General features: G+C 38.9%; 2 protein-coding genes across 5 annotated transcripts in view; both read left to right on the top strand.

The window, feature by feature from the left end:
- Positions 1-27,793, top strand: part of Sytl5 (synaptotagmin like 5) — a 241,552-nt gene that overhangs the window by 67,123 nt on the left and 146,636 nt on the right. For 2 of the 4 annotated variants that reach the window (XM_078034972.1, XM_078034971.1), the window contains exons 3-4: positions 3,116-3,188; positions 8,361-8,510. The exons of the other annotated variants lie outside the window; for them this stretch is intronic. The gene's annotated coding sequence lies outside the window, so the exon portion shown is untranslated. The remainder of the gene's footprint in view (positions 1-3,115; positions 3,189-8,360; positions 8,511-27,793) is intronic. 4 annotated transcript variants of the gene reach the window in all.
- On the top strand, positions 23,565-25,579 carry H2al3 (H2A.L variant histone 3). The gene has a single exon (XM_078034005.1). It carries the CDS (start codon positions 25,112-25,114, stop codon positions 25,460-25,462), a length of 351 nt encoding a protein of 116 aa, XP_077890131.1. The 5' UTR covers positions 23,565-25,111; the 3' UTR covers positions 25,463-25,579.

Below are 27,793 nucleotides of genomic sequence, written 5' to 3'. Positions count from 1 at the left end.
CCCCATCTCAAGGACTAAATGTGGTCCATGTGTTTCATGGGTCTATAGCAAAAGTACTTTCTTGAACTGGGGACAGAGTCAGATAATAAGGCACCAAGGAGGGATTAGAAGAAGATACAATGATAGCAAGTGCAAACTTTTATTCTTTTTTTTTCTTGGAAAGGGGATTGAACCCAGTAGTGATTAACCACTGAGCCACATCCTCAGCCCTTCTTATATTTTATTTAGAGACAGTATCTCACTGAGTTACTTAAGGCTTCACTAAGTTGTTTAGGCTGGCTTTGAGCTTGCAATTCTCCTGCCTCAGCCTCTTGAGTCACTGGGATTACAGGCGTGCTCCACCACACCTGGCTATTAACGTTGCTATTTTAAGAAGGAAAATATTTGAGCTGGACATAGTAGCTGCACTGCTGTAATCCCAGTGACTTGGGAAGCTGAGGCGGGAGGATTGAAAGTTTAAAGCCAGCCTCAGCCTCTGCGACACACTAAACAACTCAATGAGACCCTGACTCTAAATAAAATATAAAATAGGGCTGGGGATGTGGATCAGTGGTTGAGTGCACCTGAGTTCAATTCCTGGTACCACCCCCCCCCCAAAAAAAAAAGAAAATATTTGAGCATGCTTGGGGGAAATAAAAGACCATTGAGGTGGAGGAGGACCAGAGCGTGAAAATCCTGATGATGGATGTTGTGATCTATAATAACGCTTCTCAAACTGTGATCAGCAGACTCATACCAGTCCATGAACTGTGAGTTACTACTTGTCCAATATAGTAAATTCCTCTATTTTTATTTCATTTTTTACAGTGTGGGGATGGAACTCAGTGCCTTGATGTGTGGTAGGTAAGCACACTACCACTGAGCTATACCTCTAGCCTCTGAGACAGTAACTTGTGATGCATATAGAAATGAAAAATAGAACTGGAGGGGTACCTTAGTGGTAGGATGCTTGCCTAACATGTTCGAGGACCCTGGGTTTGATATTTAGCACCGATTAAAAAAGAAAAAGAAGAAGAAGAAGAGAAAAAGAAATGGAAAATAAATATTTAGAAATTAGAGCAATTTCTCAGGAGTAGCATAAGGCAGGAGGATCTAAGTTTGAGGATAGCTTCAGCAACCTAGCAAGACCCTATCTCAAATTAAAAAATAAAAAATAAAAGCACTGAGGAGGTAGCTCAGTGATAAAGCACCCCGGGGTTCAATCCTCAGTACGAAAAAATAAATAAATAAATAATTTTTAGCACAATTTGTTTTTTGGGGTGCGAGTACAGGGGAGTGAACGCAGGGGCACTTGACCACTGAGCCACATCCTCAGCCCTATTTTGTATTTTATTTAGAGACAGGGTCTCACTGAGTTGCTTAGCGCCTCACTGTTGCTGGCTTTGAACTCTCAATACTCCTGCCTCAGGCTCTCAAGCTGCCAGATTTACAGGCGTGTGCCACTGCAACTGGCCTTTTAGAACAATTTGAAAGAATTATTTGATAATTATTGATCTCAAATATTTAAAAACATGGGGCTTGTGTTTTATGTGTCCTTCATCCATGATGGTTATTTTCCAATGATTGACTTTGAATACGTTTTACAAAAATATTGGTCCTCAATGGATTGGATATTTTTTAAAGGTCCTTCAACACAGTATTAGAAGTATTGCTCTAAAGCAAAGATGCCATAGTGAGGTACAGAGAATAATTCTCAATGGTGTGAGAATACAAGAACATCTGTATGTGACAGAGAGATTATGTGAGAGAGAGTGAAAAGAGAAAGAGAGATTGAATTGTCTTACTATTATTTAATGGAGAAAATGGCTTTGCCAAGCATACTTGATCTATTTGTCCGGTGGTTTCTTGATGAATAGGGATTCCAAAGAAAGTAAAGATCTTCTATTAAGATGACGAATTGCAATGATGTTGTCATTGGGTCTTTAGGATTCAGCATATTTAAAAGTGTTGTAATTCTTATAGCCTAAGTGGATTTATGTATTATCCTCCCTAACATTTTTGTTTGCTTGTTTCTTTTTTCAGGGTTGGGGGTCAAACCTAGCTCCTCCTGCATGCTAAGCAAGTATTCTATTGCCCAGCCCCATCTTACTTAGTTTTAATTCAAATTACCCTCACTAAATGGAAAAGTAGATGAATAGACTTTTTCAAAGACAAAACAAATTGGTGTTAATGCTAATAAAAAATGTACAAATGAACAGCAGGAAATCAACAGGGAAACAGTTGTTCAACTGCTAGCACAGGCTTTTAGTCACATTATGAAGAACCTGCATTAACAAGGTAGTTCAGTTTGACAAGATGGCAGCTGAAAAACATTCACGTTAACAAGAAGTTTCTTTGTCATGAGGATGCGCTGTCAGTGTAATTAATGCCCTAAGAGTATTTTATGTCTAGAGAATGATTAATGATATTAATTAAGCTAGCAAATCAAAATTGGCAAGGCATTAAAAAATCTTAAATGTCAAGTAAGTAAAAAGAAATGTCTAGAATTGTTTTCAGAAAGTTTCAAGTCATTTGGTCCTACTCCAGTACCTTTATTAATTTCATCAAATTGAGTAATAATTATTTAGAAAGTTATTTTGGTATTTCTTACAAACAAAAGATAAAAATCCACAAATTAGTGGGGAAATATTCATGCCTCTTGACTTTGTAAAAATGGTTAAGATAACCAGGCACGGTGCCGCACACCTGTGATCTCAGTGGTTTGGGAGGCTGAGGCAGGACTGGTAGCAAGTTCAAAGCCAGCCTCAGCAACTTAGTGAGGCCCTAAGCAACTCAGTGAGACCCTGCCTCTCTAAATAAAATACAAAATAGAGCTGGGATGTGGCTCAGTGGTTGAGTGCCCCTAAGTCAATCCCTGGTAAAAAAAAAAGAAAAAGTAAAAAAAGGTAACATAATGAAACATGCACTGTTTAATCAGTAATTACTGTTTTAAAAGGCATAAGAAACAGTTGCAAATTAGAAGAAGCATATGAAAACCAAGAGCAGGGTTAATACATACATATTTTTGCTAACAACAAATCCTTTTTTAAAAGCCACCAAAATTGCTGTAGGGCACTCTAAACCCTATCCCCCCACGGAACAATTAAGTATAAACTATCAAAATCAACTTTTTCAGGATTCTGGGATACATTTCAAAACCCACAAAAATCTGGAAAGCACTTAATGAAGAAAGAAGCTGTGAACATTTGGTAAGATAATTGGTGATTTAACTTACTTGCTATTTCCTGTTCCCACCAGCTCAGTGGTGGCTAGAAAACAAGGACCCCTGTACCTGCTGTCATTTAGTACTAGAGAGTGCAATGTAGGCTTACTCTCATAAAATTGTGTCTATGGTGAAACACCAAGTTGATCAAAGACTTAAATGTAGTCACTCTGCTAAGTGAAAAAAGCCAGACATGGCAAGAAAAATACTGCATGACTCACTTAGATGTTGAATCTTAAAAAAATGTCAAATATATACAAACAGAGCAGAATGGTGGTTACATATTAAATGATTTTAGTTTTATGAAGCATCCGTAATAGGTAACTCCATAAAGACAAGAAAGAAGATTTATGGTTGCTAGGGGCTGGGGAACAGGAAGAATGGGAAATGACGTGTTGGGTAAAGGGTTCCCTTTGGAGATGAGAAAAAGGACTTAGGTGGTTGTGATGGTTGCCCAATTTTGTGACTGTACTACAGGTCACAGAATTGCCATCTAAAATGGAGAATTTTATGTTAAGTGAATTTTACCACAATAACAATTAACAAACAAACAGTGAGAAAGACAGTGAGAACAAGGAAGCAAGCATGAGAAAGTGTTAATATTTAGGAGGCCTGGTAGACTATGGGAGCTCTTTGTAGAGTAGATGGTGTCAATGTTTTCAAATACCCCCTTAGCTTCCCACATTCCCTATTGCAAGCAGCTACCATGCTCATGCTGGCTGAAACCGGAAGAAAACACTATAATCTATAGTATCCACATTTGTTTTTATGGGAAGGGAGAATGAGACATGTGAGTCACTTTCCATTTCAATAACTGATCATCTCATGAGTCTTCAGCCACAGAAGCTACATTGCTTTTTTTGTCTTTGACTTTAATAGAAAAGCATCCTAGAGATCTAAAAGACTCTCAGTAATGAAGAATTTGTGTTCTACAAATAATAAACAACTCTTCTCATGTTGCCACTGCCACAAAATGAATACCTTTAGTGTCTAGATTTTAAATATTTTACAATTATTTTATTAACCATGCGAATTTTTTGAGGGGGGTGTGGGAGTATTAGAGATTGAACTCAGGGGCACTCGACCACTGAGCCACATCTCCAGCCCTATTTTGCATTTTAATTAGAGACAGGGTCTCATTGAATTACTTAGGGCCTATTACATTGCTGAGGCTGGCTTTGAACTCATGATCTTCCTGTCTTGGCTTCCTGAGCTGCTCGGATTACAGGCATGCACCACTGTGCCCAGCTTGATCTGGATCTTTAAGGACCCAAATCAATTTGCCCACCATAAAAGGGAAGTAGCTGGGCTAAAAGTGGAGGTGCAGGATAAGAAGGAAAGGTACATATTTAACTTAAGCATAAATTATGTGAAGTGTTGTTGTTGTTGTTGTTTTGCAGTGCTAGGGATTGAGCCCTGTCATGCATGCTTTACCACTGAGCGACATCCCTAATCCTTTTTATTTTTCATTTTGTGTCAGGGTCTTGCTAAGTGGCTGAGGCTAGCTTCTGGTTTGTAATCCTGCCTCAGCCTCCTTAGTAGATGCGCCGCTACACCCAGCTATACATGAAGTTTGTGCAGTGAAATATATGCATATGAAATATATCATTATTTCACCTTTAGGCAAGACCCAATTAGATAGATATTTTTGAAGCTACTTTCTCAGACTGTTTTAGAAATGTGAACCAGCCTGTTGCAATAATCTATTATCACTGATTTAAAGTGTCTGCTCCTGAGAACTGGGTTTGCTAGCTTCCTTGCTGACCCAGGTGCCAGAGGTCAGCAGGTGTGTTTGCCTGAATAGTTATTTTCCCCTCATTTTTGGTCATTCTTCTTCCCTGACATGCTGGTATTTACAACATTTTTTTAGTTGTTGTAATTAAGGTCTTTATAAATCAAAAATTAGACTTAGCATTTCCTAGGGCACAGAACATTTAGCTGCAGATTTTATTTTTAAAAACAGTTTGAATATGTTGTAGTAAAGAAGTTAATTGTCAGACTGAGAGATCCCAGGAGTGGCTGCTCTTAGAAGTCAAGAAAAGATGGAAGAAATTCAGGGTAGAGTGCTGTTGGATTCTTTAGCTCTCTTCATTGGAAAATTCTATGGGTGGTTAAATGCAATTAATTTCCTGTTCAGTGATTTTGACATTTTATTTGCATCATGGGTAAAGCATCTCAGATAGTCTATATTTTCAGACTCTGGAAATTGAAGTAAGGATGTTTTTAGATGTGAAAATACCACTCTCTTTTCTCTCACTTTCTGGCCAAAATGTCTGGCAAAACGGGATCTTGCTCTGTAGCAAGTTGAGTTTTCATGAAATGATTATTTTCAAATGTAATGATGGATCCTATTAATTAAAGCCATATCTTAAGTCTTGCTTGCCACTGTGAATTGTGACAATACTTTTTCTCTATAATGCAGAAAATGGCTATTTTTTTGCTATTTTTGGAATTAAGCTTCATTCAAATGTTTTTATAAATCAAAGTTTTCTTTTTTTTCTTTTAAAAAAATTTATTTATATATGATAGCGGAATGCATTACAATTCTTATTACACATATACAGCACAATTTTTCCTATCTCTGGTTGTATACAAAGTATATTCACACCATTAATGTCTTCATACCTGTACTTTGGATAATAATGATCATCACATTCCACCATCACTAATAATCCCATGCCCCCTCCCTTCCCCTCCAACCCCTCTACCCTCTCTAGAGTTCGTCTATTCCTCCCATGCTCCCTCTCCCTATCCCACTATGAATCAGCCTCCTTATATCAAAGAAAACATTCGGCATTTGGGTTTTGGGGATTGGCTAACTTCACTTGGTATTATGTTCTCTAACTCCATGGCATGATTTTATTCTCTTTTATTGCTGAGTAATATTCCATTGTGTATATGTGCCACATTTTTTTAATCCATTCATCTATTGAAGGGCATCTAGGTTGGCTCCACAGTTTAGCTACTGTGAATTGTGCTGCTATAAACATTGATGTGGCTGTGTCCCTGTAGTATGCTATTTTTAAGTCCTTTGGGTATAGACCAAGGAGAGGGATAGCTGGGTCATGAATCTGTACTCTTTGGAACAAATTTTAGGGAACTCAAATTGATAATCAGAAAGAGTGAAAGAAAAAAATGAAAGTTTCTAAATTTTTTAACAGTCCTAAAACATGAATATAATATTTAGTATCACAACATATGTAGCCTAGAACACTACAGTTAGTGGGAAAGGCATAAAACTTATTTAATACACTTTCATGTTAGAGAAAAATTCACCTGATTATATTCCATGTTTGATAAAGAATAATTCAAGCTGAGTTGTGGGCTCTTTTTTTTAAAATATTCTTTTTTTTTAATTCATTGAATTTTTTTTTCTTTTTTTTAAATTTTTATTGTTGGTTGTTCAAAACATTACATAGTTTTTGATATATCATACTTCACACTTTGATTCAAATGGGTTATGAACTCCCATTTTTACCCTGTAAGTTTTCTAATTTTGGGGAGCTTAACCACTGAGCCACATCCACAACCTTTTTTTATTTTGTATTTTGAGATAGAGTCTTGCTAAATTGCTTAGTCTTGCTGAATTGCTTAGGGCCTAAATTGCTAATGTTGGCTCCTTCCTTAAGCCTCCCTAGTCCCTGGTATTACAGGCATGTGCCACCATGCCCAGTATAACATAAATCTTAAACAACCATTTAAAGTCTCTAGAAATGGTCTTAAAGACAAACAGCAAATGAAGAAATACTTATTCAAGAAAATCTACTAAAACTTAGTGAAAATGTATCAATTAAAAAAGATAAATAGAAGGAAGACCAATAGAGTAGAGGAAGGAGGTGAGGGGGACGGAGAGGAGAGGAAAAGAGGAAGTACTGGGAATTGAAATGGAGCAAACATTTATGAATATGTCAAAATGAACTCCACAATTATGTGTAATTATAATGCACTAGTAAAAACTAAATAAAAATAAAATAACAGTAAAAAAACAGCGAGAGCTGGATGCAGTGGCGCATGCTTGTAATCTCAGTGGCTCCAGAGGTGGAGGCAGGAGGATTGTAGGTTCAAAGCCAGCTTCAGCACATTAGCAAGGTGCTAAGCAATCAGTGAGACCCTGTCTGTAATAAAATACAAAATAGGGCTGGGGATGTGGCTCAGTGGTCAAGTACCCCTGAGTTCAATACCTGGTACAAAAAAAAAAAAAAAAAAAAAAAACACCCAAACAATAAAACAACAACAAAAACCTGTGAGAGTTAAGATTCTGTAATATTTGAACTGAGATTGAGTCTTTCTTTCTCTCTTCCTGCTTTTGCAAAATGGAAACTCCCACAGGGCCTTGTGCAACAAAGAACACAGAAATCCTTCCCCCTCTACCTTCTATTAGGGCTATTTTTAGGAGAATTCAAGACACCAGCATTTTTTATCCTGCCCCCAGCCACTTGTTGCTATAGCAAATTTCTGGGTAGTGTGTCTAAGAGATCGGAGATTGCTATCCAAAGCTCAGTCTTTGTCCCCAATCCCAATCCAATAAGGAGGACACAGTTTTGAGAAAAAGAAAAGACATTTTATTGCTTTGCTAGCAAAAGAGAAACCCAGGAGACTCCTGTCCTAGAGGCTGTGATTCTGCCCATCAGGGGGAACAGGGGTTTTTAAAGAGGTGATTTGAAGGCTACATTCCATGTGTTCTCTGGAGTTGTAATTCACTTGTTAATTTGGGAGATAATAATTTCTGAGATCTTGTGGGTGCCATCCCCAAGTCTGTGATGGGTGTGTGCTCAAGGACATAACTCTATTACTCTGCCTAGGATGGGGAAGAAAGGTAATCCTGTTTCCCTGAGGAGGGAGAGAGATTAGGGAGGAGGACAGAGAGGAAGAGAAACATGTCCTTTTAAAAAGAAATTGCAGCCAGGCTCAAAGGCATGTGCCTGTAATCCAAACAGTTTGGGAGGCTAAGGCAAGAGGATCGTGAGTTTAAAGCCAGCCTCTGCAACTTAGTGAGGCCCTGAGCAATGGGAAAAGGGCTGGGGATGTGGCTCAGGAGTCAAGCACCTCTGGGTTCAATCTCTGGTACCAAAAAAAAAAAAAAAAAAAAGCACAGTGGCAGAGCAGCAAGGGCTATAGCATAAAGTGGAACACTGTTATAATTCCTTCTTCCTCTCAGGCCTCACTCATGGAATGGAAGCTCCACTCTCGATGTGGCATCGTTGAGTATACTGGGACCTGATCATCCTTGCATGGGTTGTAATCCATGTGTGGTCCACTCTGGCAGAGGCAAGCTGAGAAGACCCAAAGCTACTCTTTCCTTTTACAGGTACTTAGCTCCTATAATAGGCGTGTTACTCTGAGAATATTGTGCCATTGCCCCTGGTCCCAGCTCTAGAATCAAGGCTCAGAGATTTTGTCTTTGAAGAGAAGTAAGCCATAAAACAAAGAACTCTGAATTTCATGACTTTGTTTGCAATAAAGAATGGAAAAATTCAAGGCTTAGGGTAGTCTCAAAAACAGTGAAAGTCTAGTGGAAAGCAATTGCCCCAGGACATTGTGAAGAACAATAGAGCAGTCAGCCAGTAATTCTGGAATTAGACAGCTAGGCTTGTCAGGGAAACAGACAAAGGGAGCTCTGTCAAACCAGTGTCATCCCAGGGTGACTGTGGTCCTACTCAAGTCTGCGCTCCTTACCGAATAACATCAAAGGTTTTACATTGCACTGGGGGCAGGATAAACTTCACCAAAATAATCCAGCTAGTCAATAAACAGGCAATTGATAACAAACACTTGGAGAAGGGGGTCAATACCCAGAGTTGCTACAAAAAATAATGAGATATGCGAAGAAAAGGAAATTATGACCCATGTACACCAGAAAAAAACAGGCAACAGAAACTGCCTGTGAGAGCATATTAAATATATATATATATATTTTTTAAAATGGAAATCCTTGATAATATATCGCAGCAACTCTGGGTATTGCCCCCCCACCAAGTACTTGTTATTACTTGCTTCTTTGTTTAGTGACTGGTTGGATTATTTTAGATGAGGAATTTAACAAACACCTCAAGGCTGTGATTATAAAGAGATAGAAAGTACAAAGCACCAAATGGAGGATTCTACCAATTGGGTCCCCTTCTTCCTCCGGGGAGAAGTCTTTTCTACTGTCCTTTAATAAAGCTTCTACTTTCCACTCTAAAAAAAAAAAAAAAAAAAAAAAAAAAAAAAAAAAAAAAAAAAAACCAAAAACAAACAAACAAAAAAACCAAATGGAAATTCTGGAATTGAGAATTACAATAACTGAGATGAAAAGTTCAATAGAGGGCTGACCAGTAGTTTGAATGGCAAAGTGAATTTGCTGATAAGTCAATTGAGATAACCTAATTTAAGAAGCAGAAAAAAAGAAGAATGAAGAAAAATGAAAAGAAGTTCTTCAGGCTGAAAGCAAATGTCTATAGACAGTAATTCAAATCATAAATTTCAAAAAATAAATAATATTAACAAAGTACACTGTTGAAGATAATTATGCAGCTACAAAAGACCAGATTAGAGCATATTTATTTTCTTTAACTGATTTAAAAAGCAATTACATAAAATAATATGTGTATTATTGTCTATATAATATATACAAGTGTAATATATTTTCAAAAAATAAAGGGAGTGGATGTGAGCAATGTCATACTGAATTAAGGAAATGACCCTGGATAGTAACTTGAAACCACAGGAACAAATGAAGATGACTAGAAATGGCAAATGAAAAGGTCAATATTATTTATTCTTCTCTTGGCTTCTTTAAAGTACATAAGATCATATGGAATATTAATTATGTCAATGTATTTTTGGATTTATAGAATTTATTGATTTAATATGTATATCAATAACACCATAAAGGACAAGTTAATAGCTCAGTGTCTCAATGGAATTAACATAAATTAGAGATTGTTTTTGATGAGATATGGTACAAGCCCTACAGAAACCACTAAAGAAGTAACTCAAGAAAATATAGTGAAAAAATAAAGGAATTAAAATGCTGCTTTAGAAAATAGTCACTTACTGCAAAAGGAAGTAGTAAAGGATGAATATAAGAGCAAAAAGGACATGTGAGGGGGCTGGGGTTGTGGCTCAGTGGTAGAACATTTGCCTACCATGTGAGACACTGGGTTCAATCCCCAGCACCACATAAAAATCAAAACAAATAAAGGTATTGTGTCCATCCACAACTAAAAAAATCTTTAAAAAAAGGGCATATGAGATATAGGAAACAAAATGTAAAATAGCAGGGGAAAATTAACTGTATCAGGAATAATATTAAATGCAAACAAAAGACAGATTATCTGACTGAATTAATAAACAAAATCCAACTATAGGTGTCTCAGGGAGACATACTTTAGAGTCAAAGATAAAAATTCATGGAGCATACACCTGCACTACAAGCTACTCAGGAGGCTGAGGTAGAAGAATTGCAAGTTCAAGGCCAGCCTGAGCTACTTAGTGAGACTATGTCTCAATATAAAAAATAAAAAAGGGCTGGGGATGTAGGTCAATTGTAGGGCACCCCTGGGTTCCATTACCAATAAACAAACAAAAAGGGATGGCAAAAGATAAACCATAGAGACAGCAACCACAAGAAAGCTGGATTAGCTAGACTAACGTCTGAAAATGAGTATGTTAAAACTAAAAAAAAAAAAAAAAAGCTACTAGAGATAAAGAGGAACAATCCATCCGGAAGATAATCAAGATAGTAATACTGGCATAAGCATGGACATATAGATCAATGGGATCAAATTGAGTACTGAAATATATATACAACTGCTCGTTGGCAAGAGTACCAACACTGGTCACTGGGGAAAAGGCACAGTCCTGTTAATAAATGGTGGTAAGAGCTAAAACCATAAAACTTTTGGACAAAAGAAACAAAGGAATAAGTCTTTATGACCTTTGTTTCTGCAATTGGTTCTTACTTGACACTGAAAGCACAAGCATCAAATGACTTAATTAAGGAACACTTGGAGGATAATAAGCATTATTTCTGTATGTGTGTGTGTGTTGTTTCCAAAGGGGGTTGATGTGTTATTGTACTGAGTAGGGAAGATCCACCCTCAATGTGGGTGGGTACTCTCCCATCAGCTAGGGCCTGGGTAGAACAAAAAGGGGAGAAAAAGATTTTTCTGTCTGTCTCTTTTGGAGCTAGGACACTCTTTTCCTCCTGCCCTTGGATATCAGAACCCAGGCTGTCCAGCCTTGGGATTCTGGAACTTACACTAGCAAACCCCCAGACGCTCAGACCTTTGACTGCAGACTAATTGCACCATTGACTTCTTTTCTGGTTCTTAGGCTTTTAGACTTGGACTGAGCCATGTTACCAGCATTCCAGGATCTCCAGCTTACAAATGGCTTGTTGTGGGACTTCTAAGCCTCCTCAGTTCCTTAATAAATCTTCTTTATCTATCTATCTATCTATCTATCTATCTATCTATCTATCTATCTATCTATCTATCTATCCATCCATCCACCTACCTACCTACCTGCTTATCTATCCTATTGGTTCTATTGGTATTGGTTCTTCTCTGGAGAACCTAGTCTAATACATCTCTCATATTGCAGCAACCCTAGCTCATGCTTATTTTTTATTTTTATTTATTTTTGGTAACTGAGATTGAACCCAGGGGTGTTTAACCACTGAGAAACACTTCCCCCAGCCCTTTTTATTTTGAGCAAATCTTGCTAAGTTACTGAGGCTGGCTTTGAACTTGAGATCCTCCTGCCTCAGCCTCCAGAGCCACTGGGATTACAAACATGTGCCATCAGGGTTCTCATACTTAACTTTTTAAGTTTTATTTCTTTTGTACTGTTTAGCTTATGCTTGTGACATGACAGAAATGTTTCCAGTGAGAGTGAAGAAACACAGTCTTATGAGGACCAGACCTGTTTTATTTCCCCAAGTAAGTAGTAATGCTGACTCAGAGTTAAGTGATGAGGATATAGGCATTATGTCTTTATGAGAGGAGATTCAAAGTCACATTTTCAAAAGTATGGATACAGGGCTGGGGTTGTAACTCAGTGGCAGATCGCTTACCTAGCATGTGTGAGGTACTGGGTTCCATCCTCAGCACCACATAAAAAATAAATAAATAAACAAAATAAAGGTATTTTGTCCATCTACAACTAAAAAAATAAAAAAATAAAAAAGTATAGATACATAGAGTAGATTATAGATAATAGAATAATTGTGGTCACTTTGTAAATAATTTATCATATAATATTACAACCATTCATTTTATACCTGTGCACCCTTAGAAAGAACCATTTTCTATCTATCATTAGTTAATCAAAATAGATAAATTATATTCTTCTTCATCCAAATTTGAGAGATGGATCTAAGTGCCAAGAAGTGTATTAAATTCTGATTCTTCCTTATTTGTAGGTACACATATTAGGTCATCTAAAACCACTTTCCTTACTTGTACTTAGGTTTGGCCATGCTTACTAGCTTTTATCATTTATTGATTCTTGGTATTAATTCTTGTTCTATAGGAGTCTTATTAAGGAAGTTGGGGCCTAATCTGACATGATAGAGATTTGGGCCTACTTTTTCTTCTAATAGACACAGTGTCTCTGTTTAATTCCTAGGTCCTTGATCCACTTTGAGTTGAGTTTTGTGCATGGTCAGAAATAGGGATTTGCATATGGATTTCCAATTTTCCCAGCACCATTTATTGAAGAGGCTATCTTTTCTCCAATATACATTTTTGGCACCTTTGTCAAATATAAGATAACTGTAATTATGTGGGCTAGTCTCTGTGTCCTCTATTCTGTATCATTGGTCTACCAGTCTATTTTGGTGCCAATACCATGCTGTTTTTGTTACTATTGCTCTGTAGTATAGTTTAAGGTTTGGTATAGTGATGCCATTTGCTTCACTCTTCTTGCTAAGGATTTAACTATTAACTATTTAACTCTGACTATTCTGAGTCTCTTATTTTTCTAGATGAGCTTCATGACTTTTTCTATTTCTATAAGGAATGTCATTGGGATTTTGATTGGATTTGTATTAAATCTGTATAGTGCTTTTGGTAGTATGGTCATTTTAACAATATTAATTCTGCCTATCCAAGAACAAGGGAGATCTTTCCATCCTCTAAGGTCTTCTTTAATTTCTTTCTTTAGCATTCTGTAGTTTTCATTGTAGAGTTCACCTCTTTCATTGGATTAATTCCCAAGTATTTTTTTGAGGCTACTGTAAATGGGGTAGTTTTCCTTATTTCCCTTTCAGAGGATTTGTCATTGATATACAGAAATGCCTTTGATTTATGGGTGTTGATTTTGTATCCTGCTACTTTGCTGAATTCATTTACGAGTTCTAGAAGTTTTCTGGTGGAATTTTTTGGATCTACTAGGTATAGAATCATATTATCAGTAAATAGTGCTAATTGGAGTTCTTCTTTACCTATACATATCCCTTTAATTTCTTTCATCTAATTTCTCTGGCCACTGTGTCAAGAATTATGTTAAATAGAAGTGGTGAAAGAGGGCATCCCTGTCTTGTTGCATTTTTTAGAGGGAATGCCTTCAATTTTTCTCCATTTAGAATGATGTTGGCCTGGGGCTTAGCATAGATAGCTTTTATGATGTTAAGATATGTTCCTGTTATCCCTAGTTTTTCTAGTGTTTTGTACATAGACAGGTGCTATATTTTGTTGAAAGCTTTTTCTGCATCTATTGAGATGACCATATGGTTCTTAAGTCTATTGATGTGATGAATTACATTTATTGATTTCTGTATATTGAACCAAACTTGTATCCTTGGAATGAACCCCACTTGATTATGGTGTACTATATTTTTGATATGTTTTTGTATTCTATTTGCTATACATTTATTGAAAATTTTTGCATCTATGTTCACTAGAGATATTTGTCTGAAGTTTTCTTTCTTTGATGTGCTTTGCCTGGTTTTGGAATCAGGGTGATATTGGCCTCATAGAATGAGTTTGGAATTACTCCTTTTTTTCCTATTTCCTGAAATAAATTGAAGAGTACTGGTATTAGTTATTCTTTAAAGGTCTTGTAGAAATCAGGTGTGTGTCCATCCAGTCCTGGGCTTTTCTTGGTTGGTAGACTTTTGATGTCGTCTGTTAGTTCTTTACTTGAAATTGATCTGTTTAAATTGTGTATATCATCCTAATTCAGTCTGGGCAAATTATATGACTCTAGAAATTTGTCAATACCTTTGATATTTTCTATTTTACTGGAGTACAAGTTTTCAAAATAATTTCTAATTATCTTCTGTGTTTCTGTAGTGTCTGTTGTGATATTTCCTTTTCATTACATAATGTTAGTAATTTGAGTTTTCTCTCTCCTTCTCTTCATTAGCAAGGCTAAGGGCCTATCAAGTTTATTTACTTTTTCAAAGAACCAATTTTTTGTTTTGTCAATTTTTTCAATTGTTTCTTTTGTTTTAATTTCATCTCTCATTTCAATTATTTCCTAACTTCTATTTCTTTTGGTGTAGATTTGTTCTTTTTCTAGGACTTTGAAACATAATCTTAAGTCATTTATTTGTTGACTTTTTCATCTTTTAAGGAATGAACTCCAGGCAATGAACTTTTCTTCTTAGAATTGCCTTCATAGTGTTTCAGAGATTTCAATATGTTGTATCTGTGTTCTCATTCACCTCTAAACATTTTTTAATCTCCTCCTTGATATCTTCTGCAACCCATTGTTTATTCAGTAGCATATTATTTAGTTTCCAGGTGTTGTAGTAGCTTTTATTTCTTATTTTATCATTGATTTCTAATTTCATTCCATATGATCTGATATAATGCAGGGTAGTATTTTATATTTGCTAAGAGTTGCTTTGTGGCATAATATATGGTCTATTTTAGAGAAGGATCCATGTACTGCTGAGAAGAAAGTGTATTCACTTGTTGAAGGATGAAATATTCTATATATGTCAGTTAAATTTAAGTTATTGATTGTATTTTTGAGTAGTGAAAGAAGTGTGTTAAGGTCACTCAAAATTATTGTGTTGTGGTCTATTTGACTCTTTAGCTTGAGAAGAGTTTGTTTGATGAACATAGATGCTCCATTGTTGGGGCATATATATTTATAATTGTTATGTCTTGGTGTATGGTTCCCTTGAGCAGTATGTAGTGTCCTTCTTTGTCCCTTTTGATTGACTTTAGCTTGAGGTCTACTTTACTTGATACGAGGATGGAAATTTCTGCTTGCTTCCACAGTCCATCTGAGTGGTATGATTTTTCCTAACCTTTCACCTTCAGTCTATGGATGTCTTTTCCTATGAGATGAGTCTCTTGGAGGCAGCATATTATTGGGTCTTTTTTTAATCCAATCTGCCAGTCTGTCTTTTAATTGATGAGTTTAGGTCATTAACATTCAGGGTTATTATTGGATTATTTGTATTCCCAGCCATTTTTATTTATTTTTGGTATTTAACTTGACTTGGTTTCCCCTCTGATTAGTTTTTCCTTTAGTGTAATCTCTTCCCCTGCTGATTTTCATCATTGTTTTCCATTTCCTCTTCATGTTTCTTTTGTTTTAATTTTTTTTTTTTTTTTACGTTTTTGTTTTAGTTTCATCCTGGTTTTGGAATCAGGGTGATATTGGCCTCATAGAATGAGTTTGGAATTACTCCTCTTTTTCTATTTCCTGAAATAAATTGAAGAGTATGGAATATTTTGCCAAGGATGTTCTGTAGTGCAGGCTTTCTAGTTGTAAATTCTTTTAACTTTTGTTTATCATGGAAGGTTTTTATTTTATCATTAAGTCTAAAGCTTAGTTTTGCTGGATATAATATTCTTGGTTGGCATCCATTTTCTTTCAGAGCTTGGTATATGTTGTTCCATGATCTCCTGGCGTTGAGGGTCGTGGTTGACAAATCTGCTGAGATAATAGGAATTGGTTTCCCCCTATACGTGATCTGATTCCTCTCTCTTGCAGCTTTTAAATTCTATCCTTATTCTGTATGCTAGGCATTTTCATTATAATGTGCCTTGGTGTAGATCTGTTGTAATTTTGCCAATTTGGTGTCCTGTAAGCCCCTTGTATTTGATTTTCCAATTTATTCATATTTGGGAAATTTTCTGATATTATCTCATTGAAGAGATTGTGCATTCCTTTGGTTTGAAACTCTGTGCCTTCCTCTATCCCAATTACTCTTAGATTTGTTCTTTTGATGCTGTCACATAATTCTTGGATGTTCTGCTCATGGTTTCTTACTATCTTCACTGGGTGGTCAACTTTATTATCCAGATTGTATACTTTGTCTTCATTATCTTATGTTCTTTCTTCCAAGTGATCTACTCTGTTGGTTATGCTTTCTTTTGAGTTTTTTATTTGGTTTATTGTTTCCTTCATTTCAAGGATTTTTTTTTCAGAGTCTCTATGTCTTTCTTGAAGTCATCTTTTGCTACTGTATTTGCTCTCTTACCTCTTTGTTGGAGTGATCAGTTTTTGCTCATTTAGGTCATTCTTTAATTCACAGATCATTTTAATTATGAACCTTCTGAACTCCTTCTCTGACATTTCATCAACTTTGCTGTCCAAAGGTTCTGTTATTATAGTGTCCTGGCTTGTTTGGGACACTTTCCTCCCTTGTTTTTTCATGTTGTCTATGTATCTTCCTTTCTTGCAGAGTGGATCTGAGATCTTACAGTTTCTACCCTATATTCTTGTAGTACCCATGCAGATTGTCTGTACCTCACCTTGATGTTGGGCTCCCAGTCCCTGCTGGTGTCCCTCAATGTATGCTACTGCAACTAAAGATGGTGGCAGCAATAGCTGAAGTAACTCGAGATAATAGTTGAGATGCCCCAAGATGGATGCAGTGTCTTACAGAGATGGGTCTGAAATGGTGGGCTTTATACTGACTTTGGGATGCCTACTCTGAGATGCAGCTGCTTCTAGGCCCTGTCTTTTGTCAAAATGTAGGGGCTACTTCATCGGGAACGCTATGGTGGTGTCTGCAGTATCCCAGGATGAAGTGGGTTAGGCTTGGGCTCCAGGTGGGAAGGGGTGAACTTGGACCTACCCTGGGCCTGGATCCCACGTATTCTATGGTGGTCTTCTGGCCATAAGAGGTGGTCCTGTGCCAGAGCTTGAGCTCCTGCGGGTGTCTGCTGGTGGCAGGATAGACCCGGATCTACTATGAGCCTGGGTCCCACACACAGGGTCGGTGTGGGAGGATGTGGGCCGGGGCTAGGCCCTCCCCAGCCCTTTTTAATTATTTATTTTTTTTTTTGAGACAGGGTCTTGCTAAGTTGCTTAAGGCTAGCTCATTACCTATTCTTGTGTCAATCCTCAGGTTCAATGTCAGAGGATATTCCTTGATTATCCCTGTAACTTATATCCCTTCACTGTATCTTAAAGTAACTTCTTTTTTTAAATGTAGATGAGTGGTTCTCAATTGAGGATAATTTCATGTTTTGACATTTGACAATATTTGGTGATACATTTTGGCCAAGAATAATGCTGACCTATTATGCCAAGGACAGCATTAAAGAATGATCTAAACTGTCAGTAATACTGAGTTGATCAACGCTGCTTTAGTTCATATACAATGAATTAGATATATAGATGTGTTTGGATGTTCAACATCTGTCTTTTCTAGTAGACTTCATAATCCATAGGCATGAGATAATGTCTATTTTGTTTACACTTAGTATCTAGTATCTCAGTGCCTGATGCCAGTTAGGTGGACAATAAATATTTGTTAAATAAAGGTTGAAATAATGGGCAGGAGGAAAGAAGAAAGGGAAAGCCCTTTGTAAGGAAGGTATACAAACATTTCAGGGTATAGAAGATACTGTCAATGTCCTGCCTGTATTTCACACAGCCTGTGCCATTTAAGTGCATATTTTCCTGACTTTCAAATGTCAGAACCTGTATTTCTTTGTATGAGGCCTTTTACTAGGTCAACAAAACCCACTCTAAGAATATGACATCCCAAAATGATGGGGCATTGTCTGCTTCTAGAAGGTCTATTTTCTATAGTGTTCCCTGAAGTTCTTCAGTAACATTAGTCTGTTTAATAATAAGCACTTTGTTAGTCTCCTTCTTTTCTCTGTCTCAATACCTCACTCCCTTGCCAGAGTTTCCTGGAACAGTTCACGTGGTGGGCTGAATAACGACGCCCCCCAGATGTCTAGATTCTTGCTCTTATAAATGATACCACATGTGGCAAAAGAATTCAGAGGTACAGTTAAAGTTGTTGAGATGGGAGAAATGTTCTACAATCAGATAGAACCTAAATGCAATCACACATGTCCACATAAAAGGGAGGTCCAGGTAGATTTGATGCAGAAGGAAATATGGCCACTGAAGCAAGATGCTAATGATTCTGGCTTTGAATTATGGCATCCATAGGAAACTAATGTATCTTTTGGTACTGGATATATGTTACTGCTCTAAGAAATATCTAAAACCACACAAGTACCTTTGGAATTGAATAATGGCTGAGCATAGTAAAGAAAGCCAATATTGTCTTAGAGAATTCCTAAACTATCATACCCAGACAATTGATACATGAATATATGAATTTGATAGGTGTTGTGAGTAAAGGCTTAGAAGGAAATCAGGAACAAAATATTGGAAACTGAAGAGGGGACAGGTGTCCTATCAGTGTTCGGCCCAGACTAGTGCGCAGAAATCTTAGCTGAATTGTACCCAACAATTATGTGAAAAGTAGGACTTCAAAGTGGTGAATTTGGATTCAAATCCCTGGTACCAATAAAAAAGAACAGAGGTGCAAAACTGTGTGGCCATTCACTTAAGGGAAAAAAGATAACTTTGGAGGCAGATCTTAGTGCCTGAAGGCCAGAGCTATAGCCCCATGTAAAGTTATAGGGTACAGGATCAGAGGAAAAGAGTCTTATGCCACAGAAGATTATGGCCAGGCCTTGAAACCTAATGGAGTTTTACACAGTTGAGTCTTAAAAAATTGCTTGGATTGGAGATTCCTTTCTTCCCTCTACTTTCTCTCTTTTGGAATGGGAAAGTTAATGGCTATAAATGAGCCAAAGCATAAGAAAAAAAAGTAGCTGGGCATGGTAGCACCTGCCTGTAATCTCAGTGACTTGGGAGGCTGAGACAGGAGGATCATAAGTTCAAGGCCAGCCTTTGAAACTTAGTGAGGCCCTAAGCAACTTAGTGAGACCCTGTCTCAAAATAAAAAATAAAAAGGACCGGGAGTTTGGCTTAGTAGATAAGCGACCCTGGGTTCAATCCCTGGTACCAAAATATAAAAATCAAATAAAACAAAAATAAATTTAAAAAGCAGAAACACAAGATTAATGGAGAAGAAAATTAAAATGGAAGATTAAAAAAAAAGAAGAAGCAACATCTCTTAGTACCTTGGTGTTACCTAGGAAAGTCAAGAAAGACACATCTGGACTAAAACTAAGCACGGGGTACACTTCTCTATCAGCAATGTTTACCTGGCTCTGAGATGGGTAGACATTTTGTTTTCAAACAGGATAAATTCATGACCCTTATAGAGACGTGGAATGAGCGTGTATTAAAAGAGGAAGATGGTGATGAAAGAGAATCCAGAAAAATAGACATAGGAATACTGATCAGGCATGTTTAATGTGTAGATACAGGAAACTAAGAGAAGGTTGTAAAAGCCCTCAAAGAGAATAAAAAGGCTAGAATCAGATAAACTGGAGTGGTATCCTATAAGCAGGGCAACATTTTCCACTGAAGCACACATTTATTTCTACAGTATTAAGAATTCCCTAAAAATCATTAGAGTGACCAGGTTCCTGTGATACGCATTTCTAGCCTGAGGCCTCCTAAGGGCCTGGTGGGCAGCCATGACGCTTCAAAGCCAAGGATGTCACAAAGACTGTGACTAACCAATGAGGGACAGAAACTGGGGATATAATGGGCAGGAATGAGTGCTGGTGTCTTCAGAGACCTAGTCCATCTGTTGAATCAAGCTGAGCTGACCCAAGCCAAACCCAGAAACCATCATGTCAAGGAAAGAGAGCTCCTGTAGAAAGAGCCATCACACTGAAGACCTTGCTTCTAGACCTGAGATTCAGATACCTGTGAGCTATGTGTACCACCTTCTACGGGAAGAGCAATACACCCCATTTATATGTTCCTCAACGACCCATTTCCTCCTTACCTTGCTTGATTGCCTTACTGACTACATCCTGGAGCTGGCAGGCTCCGAGGCCAGGACTCCACAAACCACCCCTCAACGTGGGAAGAAAGAAGATCATAACTGTGAGCCCCCTCGTGTCTTCAAGAATGTGTCCTTCTCTTTGTTTGATGAGATGCCTGGACCCAGGAGGAATGGCTGAAAAATGCGTTGAGGAGCCCAGCCTCAGAACATTGGCTGGAGTCATGTCTCACAGCTGAGGAAGCCCCAATTTTGTCATCAACAAATGTTATTAAAAGATGTAAATCCATTTCAATGGTTCTGACTCGGTTTCTGTCATGTTGAGTTGGAGGGGTTTGTGAGGCGCCTTCCCAGGCATGTGGGGTTCCCAGCAGGAAGCTGGTAACTAGGCCGGGAGCTGAAGACCATGACTGAGGTGGGGAAGGCTTTCTTCACAGTAGGGAATGTCTGAAGTCAGAAGGTGGCAGTGGTGGGAGTGGGGGGAGATGTTGGCACACCATTGGCATGAACTTAATGGGATAGGCTTAACATCATATGTTATTTATGTATCCTCTGCCTCATTCTAAAAAATGACTTATGGTGTGGATTATTTGCTAGTGTAGTGAATATAAATTTCTCTCCCCTTTTATAGACATTGGCCTTGATATCTGAAACCTATGAGCTCACTTAAGCAGTTCTTAAGTGTTATTAATTATTAATGGACAGGCTTACTTATGAATGTATTACATTTATAATATGATCATCTATCCTAGTTTTGGATTAAAATCATAATCATTGGAGTGATATTTGATACAAGAGGAAAGAAATATCAGTGGCCAAATACATGCTTTAAGAGGTTTAAGAATAACCTATGTAGCCAGGTACAGTGGCAAATGCCTGTAATCCCAGAGGCTCTGGAGGCTGAGGCAGGAGGATCGTGAGTTCGAAACCAGCCTGGGCAATTGGCAAGGCCCTAAGCAATGTTAACAAGACCCTGTCTCAAAAAAGAAAAAGGGCTGGGGAATGACTCAGTGGTTAAGTGCCCCTGGGTTCAATCCCTAGTACCAAAAACAGAAAAGAAATAAGCTCTGTAATTCTGTTCTGAGTAGTGGACACAGAAGTGCATAATACTTTGTAAATTTCATGCTCTATACTAAGTTTTAATGTTGTGGTGTCAATGTTAATAATCTGACCCATTATCTGTGAGTGTTCATATTGAGGTTTTCACTGATCATTGAGTCCTCAAGAGACTGCTGGCCTTTCACAGAGGGCTGCTTAGAAGCTGCCAAGTTCACTTCTCAAAAAGAATCAGGAGACCCAGATTTCAGATCCCCGTGCACCACTTTCTGGCCACATAATCTTGGACATTCGTTTTTTCCTTCTGAGCAGCAGTTTGATCATATATGAGATGAGGCATAAGAGTCCCTCCATCTTGGGTTTTTCTAAATATTTCCACTCATTTGGGAGACATTCATTCTGAGACCTTCTGGTACCATCCCAAAGTCTGATTACTTCATTCCTTTGGGTGTGTGCTCAAGGATAGATAACTCTGCCTAGAGTGAGGAAGAATGGTAACCTGTTTCCCCTGAGATTAGGGAAGGGGAGAGACTAGGGGGGAGCAGAGACAGAGGAAGTAAAAGAAACATGTCCATTTTAAAAACAAGTGGTAGTGGCAGAGCAGCAAGGGCTATATTCGAAGCATAAAGTGAGTCACTTTTTATATTTCCCCATTGTCAATTTCTACATTCCATTTCTATGGAAAAATAGATGACAACATCTCTAAGCTGCTTCCTGCTAAAAGAAGGTGAAATTTGGGAAAGTAACTCAAAGTCCTTGCTGTCTATCAGGTGAGACAGGGAGAGACAGTTAAGGGTATTCAGCAACAGAGCAGTCCAGAGGTCCACAGTGGCAGATGGCAGATGGACAAAGCATACATAGGGCAGGGATCATGCTAAGATAACAATAAACAGGCCAACAAAGCATTACTTTTTTGTAAACACAAAAGCAATTGGTATTTTGGCTAGTCTCTGGAAATCAGGAAGACAGTAACTCATAAGCATATTAGTGAAAAACTATCAATTTACCAATATAGGAGGTTAGGAAGATTTGTAGGTCTATGAGGCCAAGCTCAAAATAACTCAGGACAAAATTGAGGCTCTTGATTTCTTTATGATCATTATTATTAGGCACTCCCACCATCTCTCCCACTGGAGAGATCACCAGTGGTGTCCTCTCCATAAGCCCAAATCAAGGGAAAGCTTCCTCACCATCTTCACTCCCAATTTGCAGAATGCACAAAAGGCCTAAACTTGGTGGTCTCATGCCTTCCCAAGGGCTGATTCCTGCTCTGACCTGATTTCTTCCTGAGAATAGGTTTCCTTATATTTTCAGAAGGGGCATTTGGCAGGGTGCTAGATTAGGATGATGACTACTCTGTCATGTGCCATGTGGAGCTGCAGCTCACAGAGAACAAGTGAATTACAACTCCAGTAGAGAACACGTGAAAGATAGCCTTTGAATCCCTCTTTAAAAGCCCCCTGTTCCTGCTGATGGGAAGAATCACAGCCTTTGGGACAGGAAACCCCTGTGTTTCTCCTTTGCTAGCAAAACAATAAACATTTTTTTCCTTTTTCTCAAAATAATAATAGTAATAACAATAAAGTCCAAGCTTTTGCATGATCTAAAAATCTTAGAATTTATCTTTAAAGTGACATACTATAAAACCTCTTTACTATGATTCAATTAATTAAACATGAATTCATATTTCTCATAATGTTTTATTTGTTTATTATGGTATTAGAGATTGAACCCAGGGACACATTGCCACTGAGTTAGATCTCCAGTCCTTCTTATTTTTTTGAGACAGAGTTTCACTAAGTTTCACTAAATTGCTGGCCTTATGATCTTTCTGCCTTTGCCATCAACTCAGGTCGCTGGATTACAGATGTGCATCACCACACCCAGCATCCCATAATCTTAAAGATCAAAAGGATGTAATGTCAATTAAGTGATTAGCAAAATTCATAATTTTGGAAAAAACACACCTAAATAGCATAAAAATGTATGGTTTTATTAGACCTAGTGCTGATAAATAAGAGAAGATATAGGTTTTTTCATTAAACCTAAACTATCTTGTTTATCAAAGACTTACATAAATTATGTGCATTTGAATTTAGACGGTTGTGAGCTGGTTTCTGAAAGAATATATATTGTTTAAATCTATCAAGTTTAAAGTTATTATAGTTCAATTTTCTTATTTCAGTGAATTTTTGAAATATTTAATTTATATAACCAATTATATATCTACATATGCAAATTAGAACAGAGCTTCATGAATTTGAGAAACTTAATAATCTGTCAAAACCATCCAGAGGTAGGAAAATTTAAAATATATAATCAGAGGTATCAAAGTGCATAAATGCATTCTACTGTCATGTATAACTAATTAAAACAAATAAAAACATTTAAAAAATATATATTTCTGAATGGCAGAGACATGGAGGCACAGAGAAATAGAGCTTATAGCTTCAGCTCTGCAATTCAATTATGGGTCAAATGGAAAAAGCAACAGCAAAATTTCCTGGTCCAGATACAAAAAAAAATTGTTCTCCAAGAGGGTATGCATTTCTTAATTGATCTGACCTTAAAATAGACAAATAACAAAACTGACAAACCAAATACACTGTGTGTCTCACCCAGCAAAGACTAGATTTCTATAAATCATTTACAGAGCTCTCCAGATGGTCAGAACCTAAAACCAGATTTCCAACCATTTTGTCAATGAGGAGAATAACTTATTAGCCATTTGAGACCAAAAACTAGACATATAAATGAGTAGGAAGGAAAATGAAATAAAAAATTCAACATTGAAATTATACCTAGAAAAAACAGAATTCACAGAGTTCTGTTGTGCTTTGGATACACCTAGAACAGGCAAGAAAAGACACTCTTGGGCCTTACTGAGACTGAGGATACATCTCTGTTACTAAAGTTTCTAGGTGAATCCACTGGGAATATCAGTAGGCCTCAAATACAGTTTAAAAGGTATTTTCAAACAGAGTAAAATCATGGTACTCATGCAGATATGAAATGGAAATATTCTGAAAGACTCTTCTTAACTCATGAGGGAATTGACAGATATTATAAGCAGTTCAAAAAAGAATCCAAAAAACAGACATTGAAATGTTTGTCATGAGGGATAGAGCTCAGTTGGTAGAATGCTTGCCCCACATGCCCAGGCCCTGGGTTCAATTCCCAGCATCAAAAAAAAAAAGAGTTCAGATGGAGAAATGTTTATCATGAATATTTAAGTAACTGTATAAATGGAGGCAAAATTGTTTTTATTACAACATGAGAGGGTAGATAGACCTCTCTCAGACAACATGTTCAACATGTCTATCAGTGACCCAGATTTCAAAAGGGATGGGAAAAAGAATAAAGACCAAGTAAGGGTAGAATAATCAGAAAACCTAGTACAGTGTGCTCTAGGTAGAGTAATGTTTTCATTGAAACATGGATTTGTACTAGAATGTTAAAGCCCAGTAGAAAGTTAGAATTCCCACAAGAAGAGAGTCTCCTAAGGCCACTAACTTCCTATTATGGGCATTTGTAGACTGAGGCCTGATCAGGGCCCAGTGGACACCAGTGATATCATAAAAGTGGAGAGTGTCACAAAGACAGGTTCTGACCAATGAGGGACTGGAACACACTGATATAGTGAGCAGGACTAAGCTTTGATGTTTCAAGAGGCCCCGGCCACTGGAGAAATCAAGCAGAGCCTGTGGTAGCAGAAGCCATCAAGCATCATGGCTGGAAAAAAATACCGTCAGAACTACAGGACTAAGAAGCAGACCATCTCCAGATCCACCAGAACAGAGCTGCAGTTCCCTGTGAGCCGCGTGGACCGCCTCCTGAGACAAGGTCACTATGCCCAGCGTCTAAGCTTTTTTACACCTGTTTTCCTGGCTGGTGTCCTTGAGTACCTAACAGCTAACATCCTGGATCTGGCAGCTCAGGAGGCCGAGAGTAACCGCAGGGCACACATCACCCCAGATCATGTGAAGAAGGTGCTGGAGAAGAACCCGCAGCTCTGCCGCCTCTTCAAGGCTAACACCAAATCCCTGGGAACTGACAAGGCCTACAAGAATAAGAAGTAATGGTGCCTGGGTCTCCAGCCTTGGTGGGACTTCCATCAAATGTCTCACCCAGCTCCAAAATCCCATAGAGGAGGGAGCCTGTGCTGTTGTCATCATCATTAAAGCGTTTAAGTCAAAGCTTGTGGATGTGACTCCTCTCAGTTTCTGTCATGTTGAGTTGGAGGGGTTTGTGAGGCACCCAGGAGGGGTTATCCCAAAGAGGGTTGGAGGGGTGACAGCGGGGGTCAGTGTGGGGTGTTTGAATCAGTGATTTCAGGGGAGCGGTTTCTAATAGAGACAGTGTGGTCCCTGGTTGGGGGGGGGGGCTGGCTGGGGTAGGAGGCAGAGAAGCTGTCCTTGTGGGCCCTGAACAAGGAGGACCCTGGGAGGCCAGGGGGTTGGCTGGGGCCTTCCCAGGCATGTGGCGTTCCCAGCAGGAAGCTGGTAACTGGGGAGGAGCTGAAAACCATGACTGAGGTGGGGAAGGCTTTCTTCACAGTAGAGAAAGTCTGAAGTCAGAAGGTGGCAGTGGGGGGAGTGGGGGGAGAATGTGGCACACCATTGGCTGAATTTAATGGGATGGGGTGTTCACACAAAGATGGAGGAGGGATGGAGAAACCACAAGGAAATGTCTGAAACAGGAATGATGGGGATGCTAATTCATTTATTCTTCATTCATATTCTTACACTCTGCCTCATTTTAAAAGTTGGCTTATGCAGTGGCAGGCCACGCTCTGGTTTCCTCTGTGCTCCCTGTGCCTGGTGCTGACTCACCCTCCCTGCCTCTGTGGAAACAGAAGCACTTGGCTTGGCCTTTGGCTAATGCCCAGGAGCAGCCTGAAGATGCAGACAGTGTCAGGGATGTGCTTAGGGCTCCTTGGACGCTGTGCATGTAGAAACCCAAGAAGCCTTTCGTGCCACATAATGCCCGCAGGTCCTCACACTTATAGCAACCTCATGGTCAGGACATCCACCCCACAAAGCTGTGATTCCACATAGAGCCTTGAAGCACGGCTTGGCCAAGTTCATCTCTTCCTGCACTGCTCATGCAAGTAGCAAGCAGGCCTCTCCCAGGTGACTGCTGGTGGAGGGTCCCCTTCAGCTGATCACATGGTAGGGACACCATTGCCCCTCTCTTCCCTGCAGTGAAACATCTCAGTGTCCAGGGCCTGGGTTTCTTCTAGTCCTGTGTACTTTTATGGAGAGTGAGTGCCTCTAAGATGGGCAATGTCAAGGAGTAGTCTGAGTCACACTCTGGTGTATGAGGTGGCACTTGGAGGTTAAACCTGAATGAGCCCTTGCTGATGGGTCCTCTACAGAGTCAAGGGGCCTAGAAGATCAGCAGTGACACTACTGTCCCTTTATATATTATGTTCAGTTGTGTTTGTGGTGTTCACAGGAAACATGGGGACTATGACCAGCATGGCATCATCCTAATCCAGCACCCTGCCAAATGCTCCTTCCACATGTGAAGGAAATGTATACTCGGGAAGAAAGGGGGTGCAGTGAGAACTACTGCCCTTGAGAAGGCATGAGACCACCCAGGTTTAAGCCTCTTGTGCCTTTTTGAACAATGGGTGGGTGATGTGAGGAAACGTTCCCTGTAGCTCCGATCCTGTGGAGAGAGAATGCTAAAACCTGACCGAAGAGAGGCTGCCAGTCAGGTCTGTGGTCACGTCACTGTCAGGGCCTGCCAGGGTCTGACACAGGCCAACACAGCAGAAATTATCATCCGTGACAATGGATGAGCCCAAGAGTCAAATCTTGAGGGGAATTTAGAATAATATTGCCATTGCCTGGGGAAATGATGCCTTTTGAAGCCCCAGGTCCCCTTACCATTGTGACAGATCCTGAAGGATATGACCAGAATCTGACAGTCTGAAACTTTGAAAAGGGCCTTTCTTACTTGTTGAGAGCCACAGCCGAAAGGGGCCCCAACAAACTTCCAGCTGCCAGCAAACTTCCAGCTGCCAGCTGATGATTGGCTCACAGCAGCGCCAGCAAACTTCTAACTGCCAACTGATTGGCTCCTCTGTGGTGATGCTCATTGGGCTGTTTCCCCGCCCTTTCAGACCATGGAGCTGCTCATTGGGGGACTTTTTTTTGGCTCCGCCCACACAACCCAGCCAATCGGCCTCAAGAGCAGGAGGAGTGGGGGGAGGTGGAGAGGCTTGTGGGAAGCCAGTGGTAGCAGTTGGGCTCTGAGGGTTTTTCCTGAGGAGCTGTGTGGTGTGATGTGTGTGTTCTAAAACTAAAGTTCATTTCTTTTGACAAGTGGCTCCTGAATTGTGCCCAGCCAGACTGCGGCATTTGGTGGCCCGGAACGAACCCATGACCTTGGCGTTATCAGCT

Source organism: Ictidomys tridecemlineatus, chromosome X (genome assembly GCF_052094955.1).
Source record: "Ictidomys tridecemlineatus isolate mIctTri1 chromosome X, mIctTri1.hap1, whole genome shotgun sequence".
In the NCBI taxonomy this organism is placed as follows: Eukaryota; Metazoa; Chordata; class Mammalia; order Rodentia; family Sciuridae; genus Ictidomys; species Ictidomys tridecemlineatus.
This window is presented reverse-complemented; position numbering and strand designations above follow the sequence as displayed.

Excerpts from the sequence above, each read along its gene's own strand:
- H2al3 (XM_078034005.1), top strand. The coding sequence starts at position 25,112 with ATGGCTGGAAAAAAATACCGTCAGAACTACAGGACTAAGAAGCAGACC.